The sequence below is a fragment of the Anomaloglossus baeobatrachus genome, chromosome 9, assembly GCF_048569485.1.
Source record: "Anomaloglossus baeobatrachus isolate aAnoBae1 chromosome 9, aAnoBae1.hap1, whole genome shotgun sequence".
In the NCBI taxonomy this organism is placed as follows: domain Eukaryota; kingdom Metazoa; phylum Chordata; class Amphibia; order Anura; family Aromobatidae; genus Anomaloglossus; species Anomaloglossus baeobatrachus.
Window position 1 is genome coordinate 227879150 of NC_134361.1, and position 19324 is coordinate 227898473.

General features: G+C 54.8%; 1 protein-coding gene across 1 annotated transcript in view; it reads left to right on the forward strand.

Moving 5' to 3' along the window:
- The first annotated feature begins 1284 nt into the window (after window positions 1-1284).
- DYNC2I2 (dynein 2 intermediate chain 2) overlaps window positions 1285-19324 on the forward strand; it is a 31482-nt gene continuing 13442 nt past the window's right edge. The window contains exons 1-6 of the mRNA XM_075323010.1: window positions 1285-1456; window positions 5060-5317; window positions 11600-11709; window positions 12281-12438; window positions 12573-12682; window positions 12788-12955. Coding sequence (XP_075179125.1) covers window positions 1376-1456; window positions 5060-5317; window positions 11600-11709; window positions 12281-12438; window positions 12573-12682; window positions 12788-12955 — 885 coding nt within the window. The 5' untranslated portion in view covers window positions 1285-1375. The remainder of the gene's footprint in view (window positions 1457-5059; window positions 5318-11599; window positions 11710-12280; window positions 12439-12572; window positions 12683-12787; window positions 12956-19324) is intronic.

The window sequence follows — 19324 nt, forward strand, 5'->3', positions numbered from 1 at the left end:
TACGTGTGCCTGTGATGTCACTCTATGAGATCATACGTGTGCCTGTGATGTCAGTCTATGAGATCATACGTGTGCCTGTGATGTCACTCTATGAGATCATACGTGTGCCTGTGATGTCACTCTATGAGATCATACGTGTGCCTGTGATGTCAGTCTATGAGATCATACGTGTGCCTGTGATGTCACTCTATGAGATCATACGTGTGCCTGTGATGTCACTCTATGAGATCATACGTGTGCCTGTGATGTCACTCTATGAGATCATACGTGTGCCTGTGATGTCACTCTATGAGATCATACGTGTGCCTGTGATGTCAGTCTATGAGATCATACGTGTGCCTGTGATGTCACTCTATGAGATCATACGTGTGCCTGTGATGTCAGTCTATGAGATCATACGTGTGCCTGTGATGTCACTCTATGAGATCATACGTGTGCCTGTGATGTCACTCTATGAGATCATACGTGTGCCTGTGATGTCACTCTATGAGATCATACGTGTGCCTGTGATGTCACTGAGATCATACGTGTGCCTGTGATGTCATGCGGCTGCGATTTCATAATTGCAATATGGTTGAATCGTTAGGAAATGATTGCACAGATCCGATCATCACCCGACTCTCCACCATCATGGATACGCAATCGCTTGTGTGTTTCCAATGCAGTTTTATATGAGATCACCATAGCAACGCATGGATTCTGAGTAGAATTATTGGCTTACAATCTGAGGCCATGGTTGGATTTATTGTCTTTATTACATGTGACTAGACAATGTATTGACTGGAACTTGTAGTACTACAGAATGTAAGGTGAACCACGTGACAGTAACTAATAATGGAGGCTGCAGTAATAGACCCCTGTGGCTTGAAATTACCCATCATGCTCTAGTTCTGTGTCACATGGCAAAATCTATCAGGCGCCATGTTTGTTACTGGCACTCATTTCTTAGCCGAGCGCCGTATAATCTCATTTAAAGCATCTTTTACTGTGAGGAAATTGTCTGCAGATTTAAGGACTTTGGTGTTTGAACTCTCAATACGTCTATCTTGGCACAGATACTCAGTTCTTACAGCTGTGCCTACTATAAAGATGGCGCCCGCTGTGTCACTAGAGGTGACTTTCTTTACTGGCGTCCTTAAGAAGCGCAGTCCTGCACATATCTCTTTTGCTGTCGTTGTATCAGTTTTCTCTGTGTTCCAGAATTCGACAGCTTTCAGTGGAAGAATAAAATTAGGAATAGTCCCGTGTAAAGGCGTCAGGCGCCGAGAGATGACGCGCTGGTGACGTCATTAGCGGCGCCGCTGGTACCAGCTTGTGGTTGCCGAGGTAACCCGGGCCGCCAGGGATCGCTGAGCGCCGGCGACCAGGTCGGGACATGAATTTTGTAGATGAGGTCGCGGATGTGGTGTCGGTGGAGTCAGAGTGGAGGAAGTCGCAGGGGGCGCGGAGTGACTCAGTGAGTTCTTCCTGTCAGTGGGGCTGGGGTCGATGAGGAGGATACCACGTCAGAGGACCCCATAACAGTGTCAGGAGGATCATTCCCCCTCATAACAATATCTGGAGTAATCCCCCCATAACAGTGTCAGGAGTCCACCCTCCCCCCATAACAGTGCAGGAGTAACCCTCCCCCATAACAGTGTCAGGAGTAATCCCGCCCATAACAGTGTCAGGAGTAACCCTCCCCCCATAACAGTGCAGGAGTAACCCTCCCCCCATAACAGTGCAGGAATAACCCTCCCCCCATAACAGTGCAGGAGTAACCCTCCCCCCATAACAGTGCAGGAGTAACCCTCCCCCATAACAGTGCAGGAGTAACCCTCCCCCATAACCGTGCAGGAGTAACCCTCCCCCCATAAAAGTGCAGGAGTAACCCTCCCCCCATAACAGTGCAGGAGTAACCCTCCCCCATAACAGTGCAGGAGTAATCCCCCCCATAACAGTGTCAGGAGTAACCCTCCCCCATAACAGTGCAGGAGTAATCCCCCCCCATAACCGTGCAGGAGTAACACCCCCCCATAACCGTGCAGGAGTAACCCTCCCCCCATAAAAGTGCAGGAGTAACCCTCCCCCCATAACAGTGCAGGAGTAACCCTCCCCCCATAACAGTGCAGGAGTAACCCTCCCCCCATAACAGTGCAGGAGTAACCCTCCCCCCATAACAGTGCAGGAGTAACCCTCCCCCCATAACAGTGCAGGAGTAACCCTCCCCCCCATAACAGTGCAGGAGTAACCCTCCCCCCATAACAGTGCAGGAGTAACCCTCCCCCATAACAGTGCAGGAGTAACCCTCCCCCCATAACAGTGCAGGATTAACCCTCCACCCATAACAGTGCAGGAGTAACCCTCTCCCCATAACAGTGCAGGAGTAACCCTCCCCCCATAACAGTGCAGGAGTAACCCTCCCCCCATAACAGTGCAGGAGTAACCCTCCCCCCATAACAGTGCAGGAGTAATCCCCCCCATAACAGTGCAGGAGTAACCCTCCCCCCATAACAGTGCAGGAGTAACCCTCCCCCCATAACAGTGCAGGAGTAACCCTCCCCCCATAACAGTGCAGGAGTAACCCTCCCCCATAACAGTGCAGGAGTAACCCTCCCCCCATAACAGTGCAGGAGTAACCCTCCCCCCATAACAGTGCAGGAGTAACCCTCCCCCCCATAACAGTGCAGGAGTAACCCTCCCCCCATAACAGTGCAGGAGTAACCCTCCCCCATAACAGTGCAGGAGTAACCCTCCCCCCATAACAGTGCAGGAGTAACCCTCCCCCCATAACAGTGCAGGAATAACCCTCCCCCCATAACAGTGCAGGAGTAACCCTCCCCCCATAACAGTGCAGGAGTAACCCTCCCCCCATAACAGTGCAGGAGTAACCCTCCCCCCATAACAGTGCAGGAGTAACCCTCCCCCCATAACAGTGCAGGAGTAATCCCCCCCATAACAGTGCAGGAGTAACCCTCCCCCCATAACAGTGTCAGGAGTAATCCCCCCCATAACAGTGTCAGGAGTAACCCTCCCCCATAACAGTGCAGGAGTAACCCTCCCCCATAACAGTGCAGGAGTAACCCTCCCCCCATAACAGTGCAGGGGTAACCCTCCCCCCATAACAGTGCAGGAGTAACCCTCCCCCCATAACAGTGCAGGAGTAACCCTCCCCCATAACCGTGCAGGAGTAACCCTCCCCCATAACAGTGCAGGAGTAACCCTCCCCCCATAACAGTGCAGGAGTAACCCTCCCCCCATAACAGTGCAGGAGTAACCCTCCCCCCATAACAGTGTCAGGAGTCCACCCTCCCCCCATAACAGTGCAGGAGTAACCCTCCCCCCATAACAGTGTCAGGAGTAACCCTCCTCCAAAACAGTGCAGGAGTAACCCTCCCCCCATAACAGTGCAGGAGTGACCCTCCCCCCATAACAGTGTCAGGAGTAACCCTCCCCCCATAACAGTGCAGGAGTAACCCTCCCCCCATAACAGAGTCAGGAGTAACCCTCCCCCATAACAGTGTCAGGAGTGACCCTCCCCCCATAACAGTGTCAGGAGTGACCCTCCCCCAATAACAGTGTCAAGAGTAACCCCCCCCCCCATAACAGTGTCAGGAGTCCACCCTTGTACCCCGGTAACCGTATCAGCCGTAGTGTGTGTGTATGAGAGAGAGATGTGTTGTTCTTTTCATTATACAGGAGGAGGTGAGCTGTGATATTGTAAATGGTGGATCCTGTGTTATCTACTGTATTTAGAGGTGTTATCAGTCATTGTACAGGAGGGGGAGGAGGTGAGCTGTGATATTACCTATTGTGAATGGTGGATCCTGTCTTATCTGCTGTATATAAAGGTGTTATTCATTGTGCAGGAGAAGGTGAGCTGTGATATCACCTATTGTGAGTGGTGAATCCTATGTTGTCTACTGTATATAGGGGTACAGGAGGAGGAGGAGGAGGTGGTGAGCTGTGACATATATTGTGATTAGTGGATCTTTTGTTATCTGCTGTATATAGAGGTGTTATCAGTCATTGTACAGGAGGAGGAGGAGGTGAGCTGTGACATATATTGTGATTAGTGGATCTTTTGTTATCTGCTGTATATAGAGGTGTTATCAGTCATTGTACAGGAGGGGTCGGTGAGCTGTGATATCACTTATTGTGAGTGGTGAATCCTATGTTGTCAACTGTATATAGAGGTACAGTAGGAGGAGGTGGTGAGCTGTGACATATATTGTGATTGGTGGATCTTTTGTTATCTGCTGTATATCCAGGTGTTATTAGTCATTGTACAGGAGGAGGTGAAGACGAGCTGTGACATCACATATTGTGAATGGCGGATCCTGTATTATCTCCTGCATATAGAGGTTTTATCATTCATTGTATAGGTGTTATCAGTCATTGTACAGAAGGAATTGGAGGTGAGCTGTGACATCACCAATAAGTGTTATCAGTCATTGTACAGGAGGAGGTGAGCTGTGACATCACTTGTTGTGAATGGTGGATTCTGTGTTATCTGCTATGTACAGAGGTGTTATCAGTTATTGTACAGGAGGAGGTGAGCTGTGACATCACTTGTTGTGAATGGTGGATTCTGTGTTATCTGCTATGTACAGAGGTGTTATCAGTTATTGTATGGAGGGGGAGGAGGTGAGCTGTGACATGACTCTGCAGATATGGAGTACAATGAAAACTTTACCAAAAGCGACAGGGGAAGTTTGAGTGTAAAATAGCCCCAGTGTCCAATGTGAACATTAGAAGAATAATTAATTTTTTTTTTTTATACAGATTGTGAGTTGAAAGCAAAACAATAACCAAAATAAATAAACAATACAATACAGGCAGCCCAAACCCCTGATCTCAGCAGCGGTCAGTGTGTGGGACTCTCCCCTTGGGCCTCTATTTCCGTGCCTCCAGCCTCCATAGACCCAGACGTGGTCGTGCTGTGTAGACCGGTCCCTGGATTCAGGACTGATAGTAGTCATTACATCCTGTGTACAGCGCTGCAGAATATGTCGGTGCTATATCTCTTCATAGTTCTCTTTCCCTGTTGATAATGGACACTATTTCTCTGTTTCCTCAGAAGAGCTGCCAGACGCGTCCTCTGTGCAGTGTAGACTCCTGCGTGCAGGTGCGTGGAGCCAGCGAGGCCGGTACACAGACCGAGTGCAGGCAGGAGCAGCGCGCGCTGGATCTCCACCTCGCACCTCTTCTGGATTACCCCGATGTAGGAAAGTTCCTGAAGCGCGTGGAGGACGACATGATCCGAGAGCTGAAGAGAAGCTGGAGCAGCCGCGCCTTCCATGGCTTCCACGTCACCCGCGAGGAGCAGATTCCACAGGTGATCTAGAATGGATTTCCAGGATGATCTGACACCCGCCACCCCCCAGATCTGACGCCCGGCACCCCCTCTGATCTGACGCCCGGCACCCCCGCTGATCTGACGCCCGGCACCCCCGCTAATCTGACACCCAACAGTCCCACTGGTCACAACACCCGGCACCCCCGCTGATCTGATGCCCGGCACCCCCGCTGATCTGACGCCCGGCACCCCCGCTGATCTGACGCTCGGCACCCCCGCTGATCTGACGCCCAACAGTCCCACTGGTCACAACACCCGGCACCCCCCCAGATCTGACACTCAGCACCCCACTAGATCTGACACTCGGCACCCCCCCAGATCTGACACTCGGCACCCCACTAGATGTGACACTCGGCACCCCCCCAGATCTGACACTCGGCACCCCACTAGATCTGACATTCGGCTCCCCCCCAGATCTGACACTCGGCACCCCCCCCCAGATCTGACACTCGGCACCCCCCCCAGATCTGACACTCGGCACCCCCCCCCCCCCGGATCTGACACTCGGCACCCCCGCCAAGATCTGACACTCAACACCCCCCCTAGATCTGACACTCGACACCCCCCCAGATCTGACACTCAACACCCCCCCCCAGATCTGACACCCACTAGATCTGACACTCGGCAACCCCCCCAGATCTGACATTTGGCACCCCCCAGATCTGACACTCGGCACCCCACTAGATCTGACACTCGGCACCCCACTAGATCTGACACTCGGCACCCCACTAGATCTGACACCCACTAGATCTGACACTCGGCACCCCCCCAGATCTGACACCCACTAGATCTGACACTCGGCACCCCACTAGATCTGACATTCGGCACCCCACTAGATCTGACATTCGGCACCCCACTAGATCTGACACTCGGCACCCCCCCAGATCTGACACTCAACACCCCCCCTAGATCTGACACTCGACACCCCCCCCAGATCTAACACTCGACACCTCCCCAGATCTGACACTCGGCACACCACTAGATCTGACACTCGACACCCCCCCCAGATCTGACACTCGGCACCCCCCAGATCTGACACTCGGCACCCCCGAGATCTGACACTCGGCACCCCCCCCAGATCTGGCACTCGGCACCCCCCCCAGATCTGACACTCGACACCCCCCCAGATCTGACACTCGACACCCCCCCAGATCTGACACTCGACACCCCCCCCCAGATCTGACACCCACTAGATCTGACACTCGGCACCCCATTAGATCTGACACTCAGCACCCCCCCTAGATCTGACACTCAACACCCCCCCTAGATCTGACACTCGACACCCCCCCAGATCTGACAATCGACACCCCCCAGATCTGACACTCGGCACCCCACTAGATCTGACACTCGACACCCCCCCCAGATCTGACACCCACTAGATCTGACACTCGGCAACCCCCCCAGATCTGACACTCAGCACCCCCCAGATCTGACACTCGACCCCCCCCCAGATCTGACACCCACTAGATCTGACACTCGGCACCCCCCAGATCTGACACTCGGCACCCCACTAGATCTGACACTCGGCACCCCCGAGATCTGACACTCGGCACCCCCAGGTCTGACACTCGGCACCCCCCAGGTCTGACACTCGGCACCCCCCAGATCTGACACTCAGCACCCCCCAGATCTGACACTCGACCCCCCCCCAGATCTGACACCCACTAGATCTGACACTCGGCACCCCCCAGATCTGACACTCGGCACCCCACTAGATCTGACACTCGGCACCCCCGAGATCTGACACTCGGCACCCCCCAGGTCTGACACTCGGCACCCCCCAGGTCTGACACTCGGCACCCCACTAGATCTGACACTCGGCACCCCACTAAATCTGACACTTGGCACCCCCCAGATCTGACACTCGGCACCCCCCAGATCTGACACTCGGCACCCCACTAGATCTGACACTCGGCACGCCACTAGATCTGACACTCGGCACCCCACTAGATCTGACACTCGGCACCCCCCAGATCTGACACTCGGCACCCCCCAGATCTGACACTCGGCACTCCACTAGATCTGACACTCGGCACCCCCCATATCTGACACTCGGCACCCCCCAGATCTGACACTCGGCACTCCACTAGATCTGACACTCGGCACTCCACTAGATCTGACACTCGGCACTCCACTAGATCTGACACTCGGCACCCCCCAGATCTGACACTCGGCACCCCCCAGATCTGACACTCGGCACCCCACTAGATCTGACACTCGGCACCCCACTAGATCTGACACTCGGCACCCCCCAGATCTGACACTCGGCACCCCCCAGATCTGACACTCGGCACCCCCCAGATCTGACACTCGGCACCCCCCAGATCTGACACTCGGCACCCCACTAGATCTGACACTCGGCACCCCCCAGATCTGACACTCGGCACTCCACTAGATCTGACACTTGGCACCCCCCAGATCTGACACTCGGCACCCCCCAGATCTGACACTCGGCACCCCCCAGATCTGACACTCGGCACCCCCCAGATCTGACACTCGGCACCCCACTAGATCTGACACTCGGCACCCCACTAGATCTGACACTCGGCACCCCCCAGATCTGACACTCGGCACTCCACTAGATCTGACACTCGGCACTCCACTAGATCTGACACTCGGCACTCCACCAGATCTGACACTCGGCACCCCCCAGATCTGACACTCGGCACCCCCCCAGATCTGACACTCGGCACCCCCCAGATCTGACACTCGGCACCCCCCAGATCTGACACTCGGCACCCCCCAGATCTGACACTCGGCACCCCCCAGATCTGACACTCGGCACTCCACTAGATCTGACACTCGGCACTCCACCAGATCTGACACTCGGCACCCCCCAGATCTGACACTCGGCACTCCACTAGATCTGACACTCGGCACTCCACTAGATCTGACACTCGGCACTCCACCAGATCTGACACTCGGCACCCCCCAGATCTGACACTCGGCACCCCCCAGATCTGACACTCGGCACTCCACTAGATCTGACACTCGGCACCCCCCAGATCTGACACTCGGCACTCCACTAGATCTGACACTCGGCACCCCCCAGATCTGACACTCGGCACCCCCCAGATCTGACACTCGGCACCCCCCAGATCTGACACTCGGCACCCCCCAGATCTGACACTCGGCTCCCCCCAGATCTGACACTCGGCACTCCACTAGATCTGACACTCGGCACTCCACCAGATCTGACACTCGGCACCCCCCAGATCTGACACTCGGCACTCCACTAGATCTGACACTCGGCACTCCACTAGATCTGACACTCGGCACTCCACCAGATCTGACACTCGGCACCCCCCAGATCTGACACTCGGCACCCCCCAGATCTGACACTCGGCACTCCACTAGATCTGACACTCGGCACCCCCCAGATCTGACACTCGGCACTCCACTAGATCTGACACTCGGCACCCCCCAGATCTGACACTCGGCACCCCCCAGATCTGACACTCGGCACCCCCCAGATCTGACACTCGGCACCCCCCAGATCTGACACTCGGCACCCCCCAGATCTGACACTCGGCTCCCCCCAGATCTGACACTCGGCACTCCACTAGATCTGACACTCGTCACTCCACCAGATCTGACACTCGGCACCCCCCAGATCTGACACTCGGCACTCCACTAGATCTGACACTCGGCACTCCACTAGATCTGACACTCGGCACTCCACCAGATCTGACACTCGGCACCCCCCCAGATCTGACACTCGGCACCCCCCAGATCTGACACTCGGCACTCCACTAGATCTGACACTCGGCACCCCCCAGATCTGACACTCGGCACTCCACTAGATCTGACACTCGGCACCCCCCAGATCTGACACTCGGCACCCCCCAGATCTGACACTCGGCACCCCCCAGATCTGACACTCGGCACCCCCCAGATCTGACACTCGGCTCCCCCACTGATTTGATGCCCAAAACGCCCACTGATGGCCCCCTTACTGCTCTGGCAGCCGACACCCCTACAAATCTGACACCCAGCAACGCTAATGATTTGATGACATCTGTACTGATCTTACAACTGGTACCTCGGCTGATCTGTTGGCACCCCGCTAAGCTGACACCCGTCACCCCGCACTGATCCGCCATTTGTGGCTGTGACAGTGACCAGATGTAAATGGTGTATGCAGCTGGAGCAGCGCATGTATGTCCCTTCCCTGCTGCAGCAGATCAGCCCCTAATCACTTCATTAGGAGCCGAACTGCAAACAGCTGTTCAGTGTGTGCTGCCCCCCACCCCCACCAGTAACATAGCCTTACATATAGAGGACATAGGCTTCCATATAGAGGACATATGCTTCCATATAGAGGACATAGCCTTCCATATAGAGGACATAGGCTTCCATATAGATGACATAGGCTTCCATATAGAGGACATAGGCTTCCATATAGAGGACATATGCTTCCATATAGAGGACATAGCCTTCCATATAGAGGACATAGGCTTCCATATAGATGACATAGGCTTCCATATAGAGGACATAGGCTTCCATATAGAGGACATATGCTTCCATATAGAGGACATAGCCTTCCATATAGAGGACATAGGCTTCCATATAGAGGACATATGCTTCCATATAGAGGACATAGCCTTCCATATAGAGGACATAGGCTTCCATATAGAGGACATATGCTTCCATATAGAGGACATATGCTTCCATATAGAGGACATAGCCTTCCATATAGAGGACATAGGCTTCCATATAGATGACATAGGCTTCCATATAGAGGACATAGGCTTCCATATAGATGACATATGCTTCCATATAGAGGACATAGCCTTCCATATAGAGGACATAGGCTTCCATATAGAGGACATATGCTTCCATATAGAGGACATAGCCTTCCATATAGAGGACATAGCCTTCCATATAGAGGACAAAGGCTTCCATATAGAGGACATAGCCTTCCATATAGAGGACATAGCCTTCCATATAGAGGACATAGGCTTCCATATAGAGGACATATGCTTCCATATAGAGGACATATGCTTCCATATAGAGGACATAGCCTTCCATATAGAGGACATAGCCTTCCATATAGAGGACATAGGCTTCCATATAGAGGACATAGGCTTCCATATAGAGGACATAGGCTTCCATATAGAGGACATATGCTTCCATATAGAGGACATAGGCTTCCATATAGAGGACATATGCTTCCATATAGAGGACATAGCCTTCCATATAGAGGACAAAGGCTTCCATATAGAGGACATATGCTTCCATATAGAGGACATAGCCTTCCATATAGAGGACATAGGCTTCCATATAGAGGACATATGCTTCCATATAGAGGACATATGCTTCCATATAGAGGACATAGCCTTCCATATAGAGGACATAGCCTTCCATATAGAGGACATAGGCTTCCATATAGATGACATATGCTTCCATATAGAGGACATAGGCTTAGTCTTGGATAAATGTGTGCATTAATAAGGAAAACAAAATACACTGAAGGGTGCTCAGAATAAGAAATGCATGGCTGCTTCTCTGTTCCAAAAACAGCCGCACCCGTCCACGCCGCACTCATCCACGCCACACCCGTCCACGCCACGCCCGTCCACGCCACGCCCGTCCACGCCGCGCCCGTCCACACCGCGCCCGTCCACGCCGCACCCGTCCACGCCACACCCGTCCACACCACACTCGCCCACGCTGCGCCCGTCCACGCTGCGCCCGTCCACGCCGCGCCCGTCCACGCCGCACCCGTCCACGCCACACCCGTCCACGCCGCGCCCGTCCACACCACACTCGCCCACGCCGCGACTGTCCACGCCGCACCCGTCCACGCCGCGCCCGTCCACACCACACTCGCCCACGCCGCGACCGTCCACGCCGCACCCGTCCACACTGCGCCCGTCCACACCACACTCGCCCACGCCGCGCCCGTCCACACCACACTTGCCCACGCCGCGACTGTCCACGCCGCACCCGTCCACACCACACTCGCCCACGCCACGACCGTCCACGCCGCACCCGTCCACACCGCGCCCGTCTACGCCGCTCCCGTCCACACCACACTCGTTCACATTACACCAGTCCACAGGTCACCTGCTGGTTTTTTGTATACTGCCTATTGGGCATTAGAAACTTGGAAGCTTTATTTTCATTTGCATACAAGTAACTAGATACGGACGAGGGCCAAAAAATAAAAAAAAGGGTGAAAATCTGATAATATCTATGATTAAAATCGATCTATTTTTATATATCCCCTCGTCTATGTCTCTACCTTTGTGTATACAGGTCTCCTGCTTGCACAGTCTACAGTATCCAGATGCAGTGGCTGAAAATCTTCAAGTCTCCAGTGTTACCTGGAACGCCACGGGATCTGTCATTGCTTGTTCCTATGGCAGGTACTGATCTCTGACACATGACAATGTTAAAGGCTAGCAGCATATTTTTTTAGATTGCATGTGTAGTAATACACTGCAGGCTGCTCCACGCTGTTCAGTTTGAGTGCTGACATCCGGGCGCCCTGTCGGCTGCATCTCCAGCCCCTCGATCTATTTCCAATCCTATTGTAATTAACTAACGATAATGATGAAGAAAAAGCAGGAGAGGCTGAAGGTGGAGGCGAGTGGTGAACTCCGCACAGCATTGAGCAGCTTTCACTGCATTGCAATACATGAAAGCTGCAGAAGCAAAACAGCGATTTTTTTTTTTTTTACTTTTTTTTTTTTGTTAATTTAAAACTAATATTCTTGTTTCCATAACACATGCAATGCCAGAATGTAGTAGTCGGTTTCCAACAGCGAATGATTAGTTTACTGGCGAACATGTGCCACAGATACCCATATATTCAGCTCGTTCAATGATTTGCTGCTTCATTTTCTGCAGTAAAACAAACCATTCCTTTTCCTAGTAGGACCCTGCCGGCTCACTTTTGATTTTTTTTTTGGGTCTCCTCTTCTTTGCCATCTTCAGGTTAGGAGATGGAGACTGGAGCACTGAGAAGTCCCACGTGTGCACGTGGAACCTGGACCGACGAGGCTTCGACCCCAATCACCCCGATGTTGTCCTGGATGTGCCCAGCTCGGTCATGTGTCTGGCGTTTCATCCCTCCAGGCCGTCCCTTATAGCCGGTAGGTTCATGTGTATGACCCCACAGATGCAAGTGCTGCCCCCTACAGACGTCAGCCATGATTGCTCCTCAACTGGGTGATGAAAAACTGAACTGCAAGCCCCAAACTCTTTGTCGCTACCTCTCCCTTGTCAGGCGGTCTGTTTAATGGAGAGGTTCTAGTGTGGGACACGAGTCGGACAGATGACCCGCTCATCGGAAGAACCGGGCTCTCAATAGACAGCCATATGGACGCCGTCTACCAGGTAATATGGACGTAACATGCCACCGCCATCTTTGTCATCCGTGTACTCCGCTGCGGTCAGACATAGACACAGACTCCGTCTCTACCACTCTCTGTTGTCTGACAGGTCCGTTGGCTCCAGGAGGTCCCGCAACCCCAGCGGCTGCAGGTCCTGAGCGTGTCTTCTGATGGGAAGATCCTGGTGTGGCAGATGGAGAAGGACGGACGGCTCGCGCTGCAGAATGGATTCGCTCTGGTCGCTCAGCAAATGCCCAGCAACTCAAAGATAAGCAAGGTAGTGTGGAAGAACCCCATTGTGTGCCCGTCCTCACCTACACCGGTCCCGCGAGGGTACGGCCGACACATGACACCCTCTATGTGCGGACCGGTGTGTACGCCCCCAGCAATGGAGCCGTCTCATTTCACACAAAACTCCAAAAATGGGCCAGACAAAAGTATTGGCACCTGTGAGGCAAATCCTGGGATATGAAGAGGAATTATGATTGCCAGTCATAATCGCTCTCATCACTCCCTGGCAGTGCCCCCTCCCTTCTTGTTCTCAATGTCCACCATCTGGGAAGGTGTCACATCCTAGCAACACATCCCATGGCCATCTCCTGTGATATGGAGATTAGATGATGTGGGAACAATGGACACAGGATGACTCCCTGCCGTGACCCTGTGGTAGGGGCTGCTATCTAATTAGCAAGGCTATGGAAGTATCCAGACAGAACGACTCCAGTAAAATATGGTTCATATCTCGCAAGCCATATTTCCGATAAATATGGCAACCATAAAAATGGTGTCTCTGCATGCGGACGATGCTGGCACACCTTTTTTATGGGAGTAGGACATTGGGAAGTACCCCAGGCGTGATATCAGCCAATGGGGAACTAGTAGACAAGTCATGAGTCCTCTCGTTCTGTAGCTAAATTCATAACTGTCACAATGAGAGCGTTGGCGTCTGCCTACGACGCTCCCAGGCCAAGTTATGGCCATATCCCCTGTTGTGGATATTGTCCATAACTCCAGCCAGGGGTGGAGCAGTGCTCCCTCTGAGGTCACTAAGGTAGGAGGGGACCTGGATTTGCCCAGGTTGATAACCCTACTTCGGCCATTTTCCAGTGTTCTTTCGCCGGGGGTCACGTGTAGGAAACATCTGTGGGAAGGATCCTAGAAACCTGGTCTACAGCGCCCCCCTGTGGCCAGACGCACAAGGTAACTGCTGGAACTGTGTATGCCTGTTTGTAACCCATGCTTTGATTGTAACTGTACTCTGACCTATCTATATTCTGTAGATTCCCTATTGTATATATTGTAGTTTCTAGTGTGCTTTAGGCTGATTAAATTATATAATTAATCTTGGGCTGTTCTGTTATCTCGATCTTGAATCCCACGTCTGTGTGTTCGGCTAATAGTTACCGTGAAGCGGTTGGTGGCAGCGAGTTGTGCCAAGGATTATTGTGGGGAGGCCAGTGAGATTCGGGGAGGTTTTATATATTCCGCCCGCGGAGGTCGGGGGAATATATACCCTACTCTCACCGGGGACCCTTCAATAATCGGCATAAGTAGTATAGCGGCCTCCTTGCTTATTGTCGGGCAATTCCATAATTGGCCTGACTATAAGAGGGGCGCTAGAGAGCGCGTCACGTGCTCTGTCTGTCGGTCGGGAGGCATAAAGGAGGGGTGACCCCCACTTGTTACCCCCCGATTGTGACGTACTGGTAGCCAGCGCGGGGGATTTCTGAGTGACCCCCCCGGTGGTTCGTGACATATTGGTGGCATAGCGGTGGGATCGAGATAATAGTGTGTGTGAGTGTGAGACCCATACTCCCAGACACTAAAGACTGCCTGCAGCAGCTGTGGCTGCTGGGGTCTTCAGACTAGCTCAACACTAGAGTGTCAGAGTGCAGATACTGTAAGGTGTGTGGGCGCATCAGGTGTCAGTTCTGTGTCAGTGACCAAAAGTCTGCAAGAATGGCTGATGGCACCAGGAGCAGAGCTATGCAACTGGCCAATGCTAAGGCAGGAGCCGAAGAGAGGGAGGACGGTGCTGTGGACAGCAATGAGGAGGTTGACCACGAGTCCTCCAGGAGCCCGACGCCAGAGAACCGTTCTGCAGAGGACAGCGCACAACCTGGCAATTATGGACAAGATAAGGAGCAGCTCACCCAAGGGTCCTCAACGAGCCAGATGCCAGTCCTCCGCTCTGAAATGGACAGTGAATCACCAGGCTCCGCAGCGGGCCGCAGATCACCACGTGCCATTCCACCGAGCCTGGGAGGCTCGGATAGCCTTCTTCAAATGGCTATGGCCCTACTCCAGGCTGGAGACCGGGAGGGCTACAAGGAACTCCTGGCAGAGCGCAGGGCAGAGCGGCAGGCAGCGCGTGAAGAGCGAGAGCGAGAGCGACAGGCAGACCGTGACCACCAGCTGCATCTAGCTCAGCTCCGGCCCTCATCCTAGCTCAGCTCCGGCCCTCATCAGCCACATGTGACCTTCAAAACACCAAGCTTCCAAAGGTCCGTGTTGAGGACTTCCCAGTGCTGGAGAAGGATGGAGACTTGGACTCTTTCCTGACTGCTTTTGAACGGACTTGCCTGCAGCACCATCTGGACAAGGATCAGTGGGCCAAATACCTGACCCCCCGTCTAAGGGGTAAGGCCCTGGATATCCTTGGGGACTTGCCTGCTGAGGCAGATCAGGGCTACGACACCATCAAGCGGGCCCTGATCCAACAGTACAACCTCACTCCGGAGTCCTACCGCAAGAAGTTCCGGACCCTGCAAAAGGGACCAAAGGACTCCTGGGCTGACCACCGGCGGGCACTTGCCCGAGCTGCCGACCACTGGACCCAAGGCCTGCAGCTTTCCACCGGACCGGAGATCCTGGACTTGTTCATCACGGAGCAACTCTTGTGGAACTGCCCTGAGGATCTCCGCCAGTTCATCCGAGACCAGAAGCCAAAGGGATCCACGGCTACAGCTGCCCTGGCCGATGACTACACCAACAATCGGGCTCCTGAGGCCAGGAGAGCGGCCACCAGCAGCACCTGGAGAGGGGGTAAGATGAACTCTGCGACTGCCCCACCTGCCCCTAGACTGCAGGGGGTGTCCCCCTCAACTCCCCTCTCCAGGCCCGTGGCAGAACCAAGACGGTGCCATCAGTGCAACCTACCTGGACACTTCAAGGCCATGTGCCCTCAGCGTCCCAAGGCCCCGGCTCCGTCCCCGTCCCAAGGGCCGCCCAAGGTGTATTGTGTGGGTGGGGGTGGTGGTAGGTCCCTGGACAGCTTCCAACCTGTCACCGTCGGCCGGTCTGTGACCATAGGACTGCGAGACAGCGCCTCGGAGGTGACTCTGGTGCGGCCTGAGATGGTGTCCCCCCAAGACTTGATACCTGGAAAAACCCTCGCTGTCTCCGGGATTGGAGGCATTGACCCGGTGCTGCCTGTTGCTGGCATTTATGTGGACTGGGGCGCAGGGCGAGGGGTGAGAGAGGTGGGGGTAACTGATCGGATCCCTGCAAATGTGCTACTTGGGACAGATTTGGGGCAGATAACCTCCCAGTTTGGGCCCCCCCCAAGGGCTGACCCTTCAGCCAGTACTGACATGCCTCCGGACAATGTTAATGTGTTCTCCATGAATGATGTAAGGGAGGAGGGAGTGAACTCTGATTTTTCTGCTTGCATAGACACCATAGACACACACTCAGCTGCAGCTGTGACAGGAGGGGAGGGGGTCAGAGAAAGGTGTGACAATGCCTCTACAAGTGATCAGCCAGTGAGCTGGGATCTGTTGCCCTCTGCAGGGATAAGCAGAGAGCAGGGTGCTGCAGGGGGAGGACCAGTGTGTGGGGTGGGGGCTACCACAGCAAATGTGGGGTCCCCAGAGATTTCACAGCGGGGTTCTGTTGCTGCAGGAGGGGAACAGGCAGGTGAGATTGGGGCTGGTCCCGGAGCGGAAGTGCTCCCAGGTAAGATCTCGGTGCAGGGTTCCCCCACAACCGGGGTGTCAGGAAGCCAGGTAGGTCTGCCTGAACCGGCGACTTGGTCAGGAACGGAGGAGGAGCAGGCACGACCCACGGTCGCAGCGGCTGTGGCCGCTGTCACCCGCAGTGGGAGTGCTGGAAACCAAGGGGCCTCCCGGAGGTCCGATATCTCTTCCCCTTCTGACCAAGTGGCAGCCGAGTCAGGTGGAGGCCAGGACACAGGTCCCGGGGTACTGACCGAAGATGTGACAGTCTCGTCGATTCTGGCCACATCTAGTCAGGGGTTTCAGGCAGCGTTAGAAGCTGACGACAGCCTGAAAGCTCTAAAGGAGCAGGCGGCACAGCCTCCCTCGGACTCGGACCCGGAGCGAGTGGTCTGGGACCAAGGACGGCTGTACCGGGTCACGGTCCAGCAGGGTTCACCGGAGGCGTGGCCCAGGGACCGACAGTTGGTGGTACCCTATCCGTTCCGGACGGAGTTGTTGCGGATCGCACATGAGATTCCGATGGCCGGACACCTAGGGATCGCTAAGACCAAGGCCAGGTTAAACCAGCATTTCTACTGGCCAAAAATGGGGGCCGATGTGGTTGCCTACTGCCGTTCGTGTGAAACCTGTCAGAGAGTGGGGAAGGCGGGGCCACGCCCCAAAGCCCCACTGGTATCTCTGCCAATCATCGATGAGCCTTTCAGGAGGGTGGCTGTGGATCTGGTCGGCCCGCTGGCCATCCCCAGCAGCTCCGGGAAACGCTTCATACTGACGGTAGTGGACTATGCCACCCGGTACCCAGAAGCAGTGGCCTTGTCGTCCATTCGGGCTGACAAGGTGGCCACCGCATTGCTGGAGATTTTCTCCCGAGTGGGTTTTCCCCAGGAAATGCTCACTGACCGGGGGACCCAATTCATGTCCCAGCTGATGGAGGCCCTCTGTAAGCAAGTCCAGGTGCGACATCTGGTGGCCAGCCCGTACCATCCACAGACTAATGGCCTGTGCGAGCGGTTCAATGGCACCTTAAAGCAGATGCTTAAGATGTTGGTCGACTCCCACGGGCGTGACTGGGAGCGGTATCTCCCACACCTGTTATTTGCTTACCGGGAGGTTCCACAGGCCTCAACAGGATTCTCACCGTTTGAGCTCCTGTACGGGCGACGTGTGCGGGGCCCCCTGGCTCTGGTGAAAGAGGCTTGGGAAGGGGATTTGGCCACCCCTGGAGTGTCGGTTATCGAGTATGTCATGCGCTTCCGGGACAAAATGCAGGCCGTGACGCAACTGGTACACGACAATATGGCTCAAGCCCAGGCCGATCAGAAGCATTGGTACGACCAGAACGCTTGTGAGAGGACCTACCAAGTGGGTCAAAAGGTGTGGGTACTGGTCCCCGTACCACAGGACAAGCTTCAGGCAGCCTGGGAAGGCCCATACCTCGTGTACCAGCAGCTCAACCCTGTGACGTACCTGGTCACCCTGGACCCTGCCCGTGGAAGGCGGAAGCCCTTCCATGTGAACATGATGAAGGCACATCATGAGCGGGAGGCATGTGCGCTCCCCGTGTGCAACCTGCCCGAGGAGGGAGAAGCGGAAACCCTCTTGGATATGCTAGCCCAGGTTAGGGCAGGCGGGTCCATTGAGGATGTGGAGGTTGGCCACCAGCTCTTGGAGGACCAACGGTCCCAGCTGTGGGCCACCCTACACCCCTTCCGGGGGTTGGTTACCAACCAGCCCGGAAGGACTAACTTGGCTGTCCATCACGTGGACACTGGGGATCATCCCCCGATCAGGCGTTCAGCATATCGGGTCTCCCTGGAGGTGCAGCAACACATGCGCCAGGAGATTGACGAGATGCTGAAGCTGGGGGTGATCCAGGCATCCAACAGCGCTTGGGCCTCGCCTGTAGTCCTCGTCCCTAAGAAGGACCGAACCACTCGGTTCTGCGTGGACTACAGGGGGCTCAATGCTGTCACGGTCGCCGATGCGTACCCAATGCCACGCATCGATGACCTGCTCGATCAGTTGGCCGGGGCTCCGTACCTGACCATCATGGACCTGAGCCGGGGATATTGGCAGATCCCCCTGACTCGCAAGGCCAGGGAACGCTCTGCCTTTATTACCCCATTTGGACTGTACGAGTCCACGGTGATGCCATTCGGGATGAGGAATGCCCCTGCCACTTTCCAGCGGATGGTCAACACCCTGCTCAACGGACTTGAAGGGTACGCGGCCGCGTACCTGGATGACATTGCCGTCTTCAGTCCCACCTGGGAAGATCACCTAGAGCATCTAGCACAGGTGCTCAGGCGGATCCACCAGGCAGGTTTGACCATCAAGCCGGGAAAGTGTCAGCTGGCCATGAGCGAGGTCCAGTACCTCGGTCACCGGGTAGGCGGGAGAACACTGAAGCCCGAGCCTGAGAAAGTGGAGGCCATTGCGTCCTGGCCCACCCCCAGGACCAAGAAGCAGGTGATGTCCTTCTTGGGGACCGCTGGGTACTATAGGAGGTTTGTTCCATGCTATAGTAGCCTGGCAAAGCCCTTGACGGACCTCACCAAGAAGAAGCTGCCCTCTGCAGTCGATTGGACAATGGACTGCGAGACAGCCTTCCGGGCCCTAAAGGACGCCCTGTCCAGCCCGCCCGTGCTACAGGCAGCCGACTTCACGCGGCCGTTTGTAGTACAGAC